The sequence below is a fragment of the Myxine glutinosa genome, chromosome 3, assembly GCF_964187855.1.
Source record: "Myxine glutinosa chromosome 3, kmMyxGlut1.1, whole genome shotgun sequence".
Taxonomy (NCBI): Eukaryota; Metazoa; Chordata; class Myxini; order Myxiniformes; family Myxinidae; genus Myxine; species Myxine glutinosa.
Genome location: NC_136263.1, coordinates 101,891,844 through 101,906,207, shown reverse-complemented (window position 1 = coordinate 101,906,207; position 14,364 = coordinate 101,891,844). Strand labels below are relative to the sequence as shown.

At 42.2% G+C, this 14,364-nt stretch overlaps 1 protein-coding gene and 1 long non-coding RNA gene across 3 annotated transcripts in view; one reads left to right on the top strand and one right to left on the bottom strand.

Moving 5' to 3' along the window:
- The window catches only part of LOC137423313 (uncharacterized), a 51,768-nt gene that overhangs the window by 8,807 nt on the left and 28,597 nt on the right, over nucleotides 1-14,364 (top strand). The gene's annotated exons all lie outside the window — the stretch shown is intronic.
- Nucleotides 8,148-14,364, bottom strand: part of LOC137423309 (glutamate receptor ionotropic, kainate 2-like) — a 72,072-nt gene continuing 65,855 nt past the window's right edge. For both annotated transcript variants that reach the window (XM_078774351.1, XM_068110324.2), the window contains exons 10-12: nucleotides 13,916-14,098; nucleotides 9,713-10,444; nucleotides 8,148-9,461 (exon numbers count right to left, since the gene is read on the bottom strand). In XM_078774351.1, coding sequence (XP_078630477.1) covers nucleotides 9,141-9,461; nucleotides 9,713-10,444; nucleotides 13,916-14,098 — 1,236 coding nt within the window. In that variant the 3' untranslated portion in view covers nucleotides 8,148-9,140. The remainder of the gene's footprint in view (nucleotides 9,462-9,712; nucleotides 10,445-13,915; nucleotides 14,099-14,364) is intronic.

The window sequence follows — 14,364 nt, the reverse complement described above, 5'->3', positions numbered from 1 at the left end:
CCCTGAACTGACTCCCTGGTGGCAAACAACACTGAGTGTACACCTTCATCCCAATCCTTGCGACACCCTGAACAGTAAGTTCTGATCATGTTTTTTCAAAGTCTGGTGGAACCTATCTAAGGCACCTTGTGATTCAGGATGGTATAAGCACTTGAATTAACCTTCCACCTCAACTGATGCACAATGAGTTGAAAAAGTTTTTACGTGAAATTTGATCCCTGATCATATGGTATGAGCTGAGGTAGGTCACAAGGGTGAAATAAAATATTCACAAGGGTGAATAACTTGTCTAACACATTGGTAATGTTTGGGGTGACAATTTTCCTGAAAGGTGTCGTCTCTGGGAATCTGGTGAAGGCACCCATAATAGTCAACATGTATTGCTTGCATACCTTAGTCTTGGGCAAGGGGCCTACACAATCAATAATATAATAACCCAACTGAAGGGTTAAAAAAAAGCCAGAATGGGTTTTAACGGTGTTGAAGGAATATTTTGATTGGGTTTCCCTACCATCTGGCATGAGCGTCAGGATTTACAAAACTCTGCAACATCACTTCACAAACATTTTGTCACAAAAAATGGTGTCAACATTTTGTCAAATGTTTTGTTCACCCCTAGGTGACCGACCCATGGTGTCGCATGCACCAAACTCAAGATCTCTTTCCGTTGAGGTTGCGTAACAACAACTTGATAATGTGCCTTCCAGTCATTATCCGTTGGTACATCAAGCCAAGTACAGGTCCTCATTAAGACACCATATTTCTAAAATTAACAAACTGGGACTTTGGTAACATCCTCCTCTGTGAGGACTCAATTAACTACAACTCTGAGCTCAGCATCTTTCCATTGATCTTCTACAAGTCTCGCTTGTGTGAGGTCAGACTGTTGTAATGCCTTCCCAGACTTTTCTGATTGGTTACCAGATTTGTCTTCTGGTCTCGGAAGATGACTATCATCATTAGTTTCACTTGTGTCAAAGTCATGACTGACCTGGCCCATAAAGGTATTCTCTAAAGTGCACTTGCGTTCTGAGTCCAAATCCTTTTTCACTCTACTCTCTTCAGCATGCTTACTAGACTTGGATGGAGTCACTCCACATGATGGAAAAAAATATCAGGAATATCCTGCTCTAGCTGCTCTGTGTTACACTGAACACTCAGTTTTTCCATGAACTGTGGGTTAACCAAGACTCGACCACCTGCAAAGTCATTTCCGATAATAAAAGAAACTCCAACAGGAAGAGTAGACTAGTCTATAAGCCTACAGTAACAGGTCCTGATGTGCATTAACAAAGCCACCAACACCTTGTAACTACACTGGCACCTGGCAATGTCTTCTCAGATAGTGGCAAGATGCCCTCTAGCATCAAAGACCCGTGTCTCTCAATATTTTAACAGTTTGCTGATTGGGGGTGTCGCCTACAGCTGATACAAAACCCTCTGTAATGAAAGGTTTGTATCCCTCATTAATAATGTCTAAATCTGGCATCACATCCTTTTTGGGTGACCAAAAGCCACTGCCCACAAAGGGCATTTTTGAATATTCCCCAGCTCGAGACATCTCCAGTCGTTGGCACTTTAACCACCAAGATGCAAGCAAGCACTGTTGTTTTGGAACCTAGTAAAGTGACTATGGAAGAGTTAGTTGATAAAAACTTGTTGGAACTCGGGAACAACGAGCCCAAGGAAACAGCAGCAGATATGAATGAGATTTTGTCAGCAGCCCACCTGGACTTAAAGTAAGGCGTTAAGGTCCCCAATCCGTGAGTATCAAGCTGATTTTACATACCATGTTGTCAATTTGTCATCACATTGAACTTGATGCTAAATATCCTGTTTGGTCAAAGCAGGTTGCAGTACCGTACAGTGTTAGGGAGCTTGTACAAGGAAGTACAAGAGATGAACAATGGGGATTATTCTGCAATCAAATCCTCAGTATGCATCACCATATGTTGTAGTTCATAAGAAGGGAGGGACAAAATGTGTTGACTACCGCAAGCTTAATAAGATTCCAATATTTAATCTGGAGGCAAAAGTTACACTTTATGATGCTTAGTGGAGGGGTGAGAGCGGGACAGGTATTTTACCAAGGCTGACCTGAGTAAGTGATATTGGCAGGTAGCGTTGGTTAATTTTGAAGATGCCTTTCAGGATGGTAGTCAGGGGCTAGGATGGAAGATGTTACCATTTTATTACATTGGTGGCATTCGTATTCATACCTGTAATGAGCACGTCGGCCGAGGTCATCACTCTTGTTTTCTTCTGCCCTCATTTTTCCACCCTTATTCACTTCTAAATTCGTTTTTTCTGCAACCACGTGGAACGATTGACACAAAACATTCAACACATGAGCGCCTACCCATGGAGAATTGTTTTTAACAAAGTTCCATGATCATTTCATGGAAAATGTGGCCGGCGTTCCAAAAAGTCTGTTTTCTGTAGGTATGCATGTGTTACAGGGTGCTTCACATATCAAGAATGAACGGTGTCTACCTCGCTTCGCTCGGCCATGACCGAGTTATTTTGTATATAAACTAAGGTGAGACCCATTGAAGAGCTAGAGCACAGTAGGAAGTCGGGGGAAACATACCATCAGCAAGGTAGTGGGACACTTGGAGAAAGAATGAGTGAGGGGTCAGACTAAGTAGACAGGGGGAAGAAAGAGGGTGAACAAGCTCAAGATAAAGTAAGGGGCTGAAAGAAGAGTGAGGCAAATCCGGGGATGAAACTGCAATATAATAAACAGGCACACACAGCAAATTACATCAAACAGACTCGTCTGAACAGCACCGGGGACCATGTACAAACTGCAATGGAGCGCCCCCTAATGGCCACAGGTGGAGACACCAAAGAGAGCAATCCAACAGGCAGCGATTTAACACTGATCATGGATTTTATTCCCCATTTTAGGGTTTATTGTTGTTTTTAAAAGTAACATTTGTACTCCCTGTGGATGGATTGCGTGTGCCACATTCCATTCCACAATAACACAATTTATTTTCCTCCAAAGAGTTTTTAACTGATGAAAGGTCTGTTCTGTCAATAATTAGGTTCTTTGTAAAGCTCACATAGTTATTTTGTCTTGGATTATTCCAAGTTTATTAGCCAGTCCGCTGCGCAGCAGGAGACGTAGTTTTGTACTCACGTGTGTGTGTGTGTGTGTGTGTGTGTGTGTGTGTGTGTGTGTGTGTGTGTGTGTGTGTGTGTGTGTGTGTGTGTGTGTGTGTGTGTAAAAAAAATATTAAAAATCCCCTTTTCAGGCCATTTTCCCTGCTAGAGCGGGGGTTCACCTTGTGGGCCCCATGACAATCATCATGGTTCCCTTTTTGAGGCAATGTTTTTATGGCCGGATGCCCTTTCTGACGCCAACCCTTTAGTCACCTCTTATGACATGAAGGGATACGGTGTACCTATTCTAAACCGGGGCACACACGGGCACATTCATCCCAGAAAGCTGGTACTCAATTTGCCGACCTCGGAAGGATGACAGGCTGAGTTAACCCCCATGGCGTTAATTCAACGATCACCAGGATTCAAACTCAGGATCCTAGGATCCCATGCCGGGTCCCTAACGGCTAAGCCAACACCCGGCTACTGTGTATGTGTATGTGTATTTGTATTGTCTGTGCCGTAACTTTTTTAACCATTTAAGTTATTGTCATCAAATTTTCACCAAATCTTTATTATGTTAATATGGAGAAGACAAATTAATAATTTTGTTGAAAGGTCAAAAGGTTAAAGGTCAGCATCACCTAAAGTCATCAATTTTCATCCAATTGACCTGAAAATAAAAATCTACCATTTGAGTTTTTCATCAAATTTTCAACAAAGCTTCATTATGAGAATATGGAGAAGGCAAATTAATAATTTGGTCAAAAGTTCAAAGGTCAAAAGGTCTAACATTCACATCCCTTGACTTTTTTCACATTTTGTTGTTTTTTTTCACATTTTTCACATTTCACATTTCACATTTTGCCTGAACTTTTCCACTGATCTAAACAAAATACCCCATAATATCAAAGTGGATTTTTTTATTTTTTTTTCACAAAATAATAAAAAATAAAATACAGAAATATCTAATTTACATAAGTCTGAATCCGTCCACAACTTTTGATATATCGTGCTATATATCGTTTATTGCCCTATCTCTCAGTGGTGAAGAATCACTTTTAGTAAGGGCATTTTATGAGATATTTCACAAATCTGTTAACTAAATTGTTACCAAAAAATTTCTTCACCAATATGTTTGTAAAGGTGTGTAATAACATGTGTTAAAATGTTGAAGTTCAACTCCCGTGGGAAACCCAGAAAAAAAGCTGTTGAATTCGGGTACCGAAAAATTATTTTCGAGAATTTTTATTTTTTAAAATCGGCCCTTAAGTAACTTATGAGGGGTCAAATAAGGGTTTTTCATGATTCTGAGTTGATTGTTAACATTTATATTTTCACTTTTACATTTACACACAAAGTTGCTTTTATTTCACATACATATATAATACTCAAGAGTTATTTCTCATTCACAATGTCAGAAGTTTCAACAGTCATTGTCTATGTCTTCTTCAGACTCAACAACATCATGACTGCAGTTTCTGCATGTAATGCCATTGCAGACTCCACAGGCCGAGATGCACGTGACCCCATTCTTCTTGCAGCTGCATCGCCGGTTGCTGCAATCTCCATGACAATTACAGCTCGTGAACTGCAATAGCTCCTCAGGAGCCGTGGGGTCCAGTGTTGGAACTGGCTCATACCCATGCACACCTATTGTCCATCCATAGTCACTGGGGTTCAGAGACATGCTCTGTAGAAGGCAGGCCTTTGTAAGCAGGCAAAGTTTCTAGTTCCTTCATGAGTTGACAGTACAGCCGTGCGCCCTTGGCATACTGATGATGGCCTGCAGCGGCAAAGATGTGAAGCATCTTGGTAACAATGCAGGACAGATGCCCATTGTGGTCTGCAAGTCGCTCGGTTCTGATAAAGACCTTGATCACATCTACCATGTGGTGGTACTCCACCCAGAGTGCAGGTGTTCTTCCTCCTTTTGCGAGTCATTTGAAGGTTTCTTCAAACCTTTGCTCAAACACTGGCACTACTGGGTCTGAGTGTCTGGCTCCCATCTTCCCATCAGCCACCTTCTCCATGAAGGTCTTCATGTCACCACGCTCCTCCTCAGTGAAGGCAAGTTTCATGATGTGTTGATAGATGGCTGCATCGATGAGGAGGTGAACACGGATTGCCTTGTCAAAACATCCTCCATCCATGATGTGGTTGGCTGTCGTACTTCCAGGATAGATCAACTGGATCACATCTAGTAGTCCAGAATCTTCCATGATGTTACCCATTGATCCAAGATAAGACTTCAGCAGGTGAAAACCACCCAACCTTGGAATGACGGGTAGATTTGCCTGCTTTATTATATTCACAGCCTTCAGCCAAATCGGAAGATCAAAGGTCACTATAGCGACCCCAGCGCGCCGTATGCACTCTTTCAGAGTGGTGAAGATGGTGTTGAGGTCATTAGGGTCTCCTTCAATAACTGGGAGGAACTCGATCTGTGTGCTCTGCTTTGCATCATTAGCATGGATTCTCTTCATCCAGCCATTCCAGTTGGAGTGTGGGAACTCAGGATCGTTGGCTTTGATCACCCACCCCGCTGCCCAGAGTGTGTCACCTGGAGTGAGGAGTGGCTGATCATGAGCCAGGGAGGAGGAAAGCTCAGCGAGGGGGAGAAACATGATCGCGTTCGTTCCTATCTGTTTCCTGTTCGTAAATGGAATAATCTCTACTTCAGTTCCTCTCAGGATCTTAGCTTTGTCGAGTGCCTTCAACTTCACCCGGGGGAAAGCTGCTGTTGTCTGTGGATCTGGCAAAGGTGGTGCCGGAGAGGTGACTTCGATCCAACCCATTGAGTGAAAGGGAGTGTTTCCGTGAATAGAGACAATGTTTAAATCTATATTGTCTCCAACAAACTGAGTGACTGCATTGTTTGTTTCCCCAACCTCCATAAAGACCACCTGATCATTACTTGACAATTCACTTTCACTGGCTGGCACTTTGGCTGTCATCACTGATTGATCCTCAAGCGCAGCATCAACCGCAACCTCATCATTGATCTGTTCATCGGTTTCCTCCACAATGGTGTCAAGAGTGCCAGAAGTATCTGGAACATCATCTCCACTCCTACTATTAAGGAAGCAGTATTTGTAGTTTTGTGTCTCCGTGTAAGACTCAGTGTATCCCAGCCGGTGGAACTTGTTGAGCATCCATTTTGACCCAAATCTATGATCAAGTTGTATGGCAAGCCCCATTTGGTGTGGCAATACTCCAGACCGAGGTCGACAGGCCTTAATAAAATTCTGCCCCCAAACGGCAACTCTTTCGTCTGTCTTGACAATCGGTCTTAAGAACATCTGAAGGCTTGCAGGAACAAGTGTCAGCTGACTATCGATGTCAGTCATACTGTGTGTGGTGGGGTATGACTTTGGACCTAAATCAATCAAGGCAATATCATTGGATATGAACTTGAGTGCCGTCTTTATGATCTGAGTCTTCTCATCTCCATGGTCAAGATTAGCATGATGCTCTCGCAGAATATTGTCGGTGCCATCTTTGAGACAGAGTACATCTGCCCTTCTTTCCTGTGTTGTGAAATACAAGGTGTCTTCGTATTTCTCTAGAAGTTTTATCTTTAGCCAATGCTTTGAATAAGAAAGGCTCTTCTCTGGTGACTGATCAAACTCCTGCAGCTTTTCATGGACTTGGTCCATGTTCATTACCCCATGCTCTAATTCTGAGTCTAACCATTCGCAGAATTCAATAAAAACTGCCTCTCGCTCCTCATCAATACTCCTCTGTCCTCTCTTCCTTTTTCCTTCCTCATCAGTCTTGGACAAACTGTCACCTCTCGCAAACATAAGTTTGCATCGCAAATGGTACAGTGTTTCTTCTGCTACCAAGTCGTTGATCCCTTCCAGGCGTCCAGTGACTTCAGTGCCCCAGTCATCCCCGTGACTCCGTGCTGTCTTCAGCAAGCTTGCCTTCAGTGTATCTGCAGTCAAATTATCTGGCACTCTGTATTTCTTTCTAGCTTGTGCTGGATTATTTTTGTAGAGCTGGGCTGGTTGGTTGCAAAGAATGCATACATCCTTATACAGGAGGTCAACTGACTGTGATCTTCTAGAACTGCAGCCAGTTGATGAACTGAACTCACAAGTAGTGCGTCTTCTCTTCAACTTTGATGACTCTTTCTCTGCCTTTGATGCTTGAGCTGACTTCTTGGTGGTTGCAACAAAGTTGTTGTACAGATCATTTTTACACTTCTGGTGGTACCTCAGTTTTCCTTCCTTTTGAGCCTCCTTCATACGTTCCACAACAGTAACATTTTCGACAGTTTCTGCTTGTTTCAATAAAGTTGAGTATCCCTTTGGAGTTGCCTGTATGAGCCTTTCAGCTGGTGTATCCGAGCGTGCACAGATGAAGCAATTGAGCACAGGTGGAGTAACGTCTTCATCCATATTGCTAGACTCCATGTCCTGCAAAGTAGAAAATGAGATATATTTAGAAATTATTTTTCCACAAAGGAGTGTCTGTGGTGAAATATAAATGTTAACAATCAACTCAGAATCATGAAAAACCCTTATTTGACCCCTCATAAGTTACTTAAGGGCCGATTAAAAAAAATACAAATTCTCGAAAATAATTTTTCGGTACCCGAATTCAACAGCTTTTTTCTGGGTTTCCCACGGGAGTTGACCTTCAACATTTTAACACATGTTATTACACACCTTTACAAACATATTGGTGAAGAAATTTTTTGGTAACAATTTAGTTAACAGATTTTCATATGTTTCCCTTACTATTTACAAATTTTCAGATACACATCTGGATCCAGATCTTCACCAACATCTAATCATTTCATCCTTGTCACATACCCAAACTATCCACGATATTTCAGCCAAATCCATCCACAACTTTATGAGATGACCTGTTCACAGACAGACAGACAGACAGACAGACAGACAAACAGACAAACAGACAAACAGACAAACAGGGGTGAAAACAAAACCTCCATCCACTTTCGCTGGTGGAGGTAAAAATAATGTGTAGCCAACTGTGAAATTATTATTTATTTATTAATTGTTCCTTGCTATGCATTTCAGAAAAGCAGATCACTCAGAAATAACCATGTGTACGTCATATGAATTATAATGTATGTTTATTAATAATCTCTATCATGAACATCAATGTTGCATTATAACAACAATTTACAGAAACACTGCCACAGAATTATATTTGGCATTCAAACAGATCATATCACGCAAGCAGGACCATAGTAGTGAGGAAGGATATCGCTGCCATCGAGAGGGTGCAGCATTGAGCTATTATATTGATTCCAGGCGTAGCTAGATTAAGCTATGAGGAACGGTTTAAAGAGACAGGACTCGATACATTAGGAGGTGATTATTAGGAGGCTTGATACATACACCTGAAAGGAGGTGATTATGAGGGGATTTCATCGAAAGGTTCAAAATAATGAAGGATGTGGACAAGATGGGTAGGCCTACATTGGAGATTTTCAGCAGAGTGGACAGTGTTAGGACCAGGGGCCATATAGTTTGAGGTTGAAGAAGATGAGCCTTAGGACAGTCTTAAAGGAGGGTCTTTCAGATGGAGAGGGGTTCATGCTTGAAATAGTCTCCCCAGAAAGGGAGCGACAGTGGAGGGTGCGGATAGATCTAAATGTGAACTTGATAGGTACCTGAATGCATTCGAGATAGGGGGTTAGGAGGATGTTAGCAGGGCTTGTAGATAGCTTGTGTGTGGATGGGCGATAGGTTCTGGGATTGGTGTAGCACACTCATGATGGGCAAAATGGCCTCCTCATGTGCCAAATTCCTTGTGTTTATCTTTATGTGTAAAGCTAATAATCACCAACTCACAAAAAAAATCCTGTTCAGCTGGAAGTTGTTTAAAACTTTTCAACTGAAAAAGTACACTTGCTCTCTAAAAAACAAAAAACAAAAAACAAAAAAAACACTGAACAACTTACAGTTTACAAATATTGAGTCATATTCATGCATCAATCCCACTGGAAATTATTGTTATTTGCCAAATGTTATGCCATATGTTTGGCCTTTTGACTATGGGTGTTTATTTGGCTTTTTCTTTTCAAGTGCATTGTGGCACATCCATTCCAGGACTCCAACTATGAAACCCAATATGAGGCCAATGCACAGCAGGTAGAAGATACCCTCGGTATCCCTGACCTCAACAGCCTTCTCGCTGTCTGTGTCGCCACCTTCGCAACGCGACGAGTCGATCTCCAACCAATGGTTTTCCAGCTCCTCCAGACGCCCAGTGACTTGCAGTTTTTGCAACATCGCAGAGATCTCATCCACATAAACAGAGCCCCGGGGAAACATCAGGGCTGTCCTTGACTTAAAAAATATCTCTCCAACCACCTGAAGAGGTAATGCGTAAATTGGAGAATGATCCACACAAATTTTGTTTTTAGAAATTACTTGGAAGAAACAACAAGCTCAAGTTCTGAAAAGTGAATAAACAGATTTAGACAAATTTGGTGCATTTGGTTAGTGTTTCTTGCACTATTACTTGCATTGATGACCTACAAAAAAACAGAAATGGTCAATTTGTTATCATGAGTAATATATGAATTTTTCGCACTGGTTGAGCAAATAAAAAAAGGACTTACTGTTAGGTTGCAGACTTTGGATTTAACGTCGAAAACCTTTGCACTAGATGCAAGGAACACAAAGTTGTTCGTGCTAGCTTGGTCAAGGCCCGATATTTCAGAGGTGACCAGGCGTTTATCAATTTCCTTCTCAATGTGCTCCCAGATGTCCTGAAAAGGTCCCACACTGGATGCTTTCAGGAACTTAACGAGTGGGTATTCCTTATACGTGCCATACACGTACTCATTTTGGTCGACGAGGTCTGATAAAGATTCCAGCTTCAGTGAGTTCTGCGACTGGAAGATTGCCGCAAGGTTGGCAGTGTACGTGGAGATGGTCACCAAGACGAAAAACCACCAGGAGAACGCCACGATCTTGCCCGAGTAGGAGAGCGGGAGCACGCTTACTCCCTGCTGAACCATGCTCACAAGTGTGAAGCCCAAGCAATTTAGGAGGTCCATGCTGTTACCTTCTTCACGTGAGACTTTCCCTCGCTTTGCCAAATTCTTCCATTCGTATGGGTGCATGCGGTTGATGGTGGAGAGGATGAAGGCGACAACGATGCAAGCAAGCAGGATGGACAGCCAGACACTGACGTGGAATGGATGCAAGAACTCAAAGACACCGTCAATCCCACGTTCTTGTTTCCGCACAATCATTTGGTAGCCACGGTCCATTAGTGGGAAGGAAAATTCAACATACTTGTTGTTGTGGTTTCCATGCAGGGAGCAGAGGCACAGTGCGAAATCTGCCTGCGGAAGAGACAGTGGTGGATGGCACTTCTACAAACCTTACAACATCGAATGCTTGGATTTTAAAATGTTCTATTCACTCGAATTACAGTTGGTGTCATTCCTGTAATTATTGCTTTTATAAATGTAGCAATTGTTATTATATCAGTTGTTGTTCTTTCATAAGCAGCCTATGGCTGCTGGTTGCATCATTTTTTCTGGAAGCTGTGCCACTGTTACCAGTAAGCTGGTACTCATTTTGCCAACCTCGGAAGGTTGACGGGCTTAGTCAACCCACTTCAAACTCAAGACCCTAAGACCATAAGCCAGCCACCTTAACAGTTAAACCAACACCAGGCTTGTTATATCAGTAGCATGGTCACTATATTGATTATACATTTATTTTATTTGGTGTCATATAGATTGGTCTATAGATTATATAGATTACTGTAGCGGTTGCTGCTGAACATACACAATCGCCTTACACCTGCCGAGGACGCAACCACGGAGCGATCGCTGTGCCGGGCTCGCCCAGACCGCCCGGAGACGCTCAGTCTCGCCTTTCCCGGGCATGCCCGGACTCGCCTTTCCCGGGCTCGCCCGGCCCGTCCGGCGACACCCAGTCTTGCCGTTTCCGGGCATGTCCAGGCACGCCCGGCCCGTCCGGCGACGCGACACTCAGTCTTGCCGTTCCCGGGCATGTCCAGGCACGCCCGGCCCGTCCGGCGACGCGACACCCAGTCTTGCCGTTCCCGGGCATGTCCAGGCTCGCCCGGCCCGTCCGGCGACACCCAGTCGCGCCTTTTAAGGGCAAACGCTCCGGCATGAGATATTCGAGTGCTTGTATATAATGCTGCCCGATAAACGGGCTTTTCAGAGTACCCGAGTTGATTTGATGCAATAAAGAAACTCGGACGAATTCCAGCTTTTTGTCGCGTCCATTCTTTCGATTCGAGTTGGAGCACAGCTCCTTCATTACTATAGTTTACTATCTATACTACAGTATATTATCTATAGTATAATATATCTATAGTATATCTATAGTATTTATAGTATATAGATTACTATAGATTATATAGATTGTTATATAGATTGGTGATTATATAGATTGTTACTAACATGCCATCTGTAAACTCCCAACTTTAAAAAAAAAGTCTTTATTTTCAGGTTTACCATCTCACCTTTTGATTTGCTTGTAGAAATTACAGACCCCAAGGTAATTTTATAACAAAGGCACCATTTATTGTCAATCCTCTTGTAAACGACCAAAATATTATTGGGGTTGATTTGATGCTTTTGGCTAGATTTAGTAAATGCACTTTTTCAATTAACATGGATTAAAGAATACACAAATGTGACTGAAATGCAAATGTTAAAATTGTGTGCTGGTTACATAATTATTTCTGCACATACAGTGGGCACTTGCACATACAGTGCATTCAGAAAGTATTCAGACCCCTTCACTTTTTTCACATTTTGTTATGTTGCAGCCTTATGCTGAAATCGTTTAAATCCATTTTTCCCCCCCCTCATCAATCTACACTCGATACCCCATAATGACAAAGAGAAAACAGGATTTTAGAAAGTTTTGCAAATTTATTAAAAAGAAAAAACTGAAATATCACATTGACATAAGTATTCGTACCCTTTGCAGGATTTGAAATTTAGCTCAGGTGCCTGGCCACTCTGCCATAAAGCCCAGATCGGTGGAGTGTTGCAGTAATGGTTGTCCTTCTGGAAGTTTCTCCCATCTCCACACAGGATCTTTGGAGCTCAGCCAGAGTGACCATCGGGTTCTTGGTCACCTCTGACGAAGGCCCTTCTCCCCCGATTGCTCAGTTTGGCCGGGCGGCCAGCTCTAGGAAGAGTCCTGGTTGTTCCCAACTTCTTCCATTTAAGAATTATGGAGGCCACTGTGCTCTTGGAAACCTTCACTGCAGCAGACATTTTTTGTAGGCTTCCCCAGATCTGTGCCTCGACATAATCCTGTCTCTGAGTTCTGCAGGCAGTTCCTTCGACCTCATGGCTTGGTTTTTGCTCTGATATGCATCGTCAGCTGTGAGACCTTATATAGACAGGTGTGTGCCTTTCCAAATCATGTCCAATCAATTGAATTTAACACAGGTGTACTCCATTCAAGGTGTAGAAACATCTCAAAGATGATCAAGAGAAATGGGAGGCACCTGAGGTAAATTTCAAGTGTCATAGCAAAGGGTCTGAATACTTATGTAAATGTGATATTTCAGTTTTTTCTTTTTAATAAATTTGCAAAACTTTCTAAAATCCTGTTTTCTCTTTGTCATTATGGGGGTATCGAGTGTAGATTGATGAGGGGGAAAAAAAAGAATTTAAACGATTTCAGCATAAGGCTGCAACATAACAAAATGTGAAAAAAGTGAAGGGGTCTGAATACTTTCTGAATGCACTGTATGCCTCCGCCAACGATTCAGTGACCCATGGCTGTGCGGGTCACTATAGAGTATAGACATTTAAGAAATACAAAATTTGGGCAGAATATCTGTCCCAAGGCCTAAATTTTTTGAGAAGCACCATAAGATATTTCATATCAATAAGTGAAACAATAACTCAGCTGGTCCTTATAATGTACTTAGGATGGCATGCATACATGTGTTTCATTTATATGATGCAGTGCCTCAATATTGAGGTTTTAAATAAACAAGGGCAATAACAAAAAAAGAAACAAGTGGTTTTAAAGAAATAAGTGATTCAAATAACTGACAACACCAAGCAACCCTCACCCAACCTCCATAAAAATAAAATATTTAAATATTTATATCCTGCAGCTCAGATTCAATTGTCCTGCAGCTCAGATTCAATTGTCCTGCAGCTCAGATTCAATTGTCCTGCAGCTCAGATTCAATTGTCCTGCAGCTCAGATTCAATTGTCCTGCAGCTCAGATTCAATTGTCCTGCAGCTCAGATTCAATTGTCCTGCAGCTCAGATTCAATTGTCCTGCAGCTCAGATTCAATGGTCCTGCAGCTCAGATTCAATGGTCCTGCAGCTCAGATTCAATTGTCCTGAAGCTCAGATTCAATGGTCCTGCAGCTCAGATTCAATTGTCCTGCAGCTCAGATGCAATTGTCCTGAAGCTCAGATTCAATGGTCCTGCAGCTCAGATTCAATTGTCCTGAAGCTCAGATTCAATGGTCCTGCAGCTCAGATTCAATTGTCCTGCAGCTCAGATTCAATTGTCCTGCAGCTCAGATTCAATTGTCCTGAAGCTCAGATTCAATGGTCCTGCAGCTCAGATTCAATTGTCCTGAAGCTCAGATTCAATTGTCCTGAAGCTCAGATTCAATGGTCCTGCAGCTCAGATTCAATTGTCCTAAAGCTCAGATTCAATGGTCCTGCAGCTCAGATTCAATTGTTCTGAAGCTCAGATTCAATTGTCCTGCAGCTCAGATTCAATTGTCCTGCAGCTCAGATTAAATAGAGTGATTAATTGTTAAATTTTACCTTCCCATTATACCTCATTATTGCCGAGACTCTGCTGTACATCAAGAATCCGAGATCTGTCTGTGATGTTCACCACAGTGTAGTTGAAGTGTAGGTTCATTGCCAGCTCTTGAAGCACATCGTACAAGAAGCCTGAGAAATTATTACATTCTGATGTGCATCCTTCACTGCAATTGCACATGAAAAGTGGTTCCTCCTGCAGAATAATAATTTACCTTCATCAACAGCTTTATCCATAAAAATGCTTCATTTGTAATTACAAACGTGGTTCAAGGTCAACCCGAAAATTTTGCCTCGTACGTTATTTGCCCAAATACAGTATATGTTAAACATTTGTTTTTTTAACATTTCACTGCATGGTTGTTTGAGGTTTTGCAGAAAAAACTCAGTATCACCGTTGGAAGTGTGGAAACCATCATCCATTTAATACTCTAATGCTTGGCCATCGTTTCTGGTAGTTAA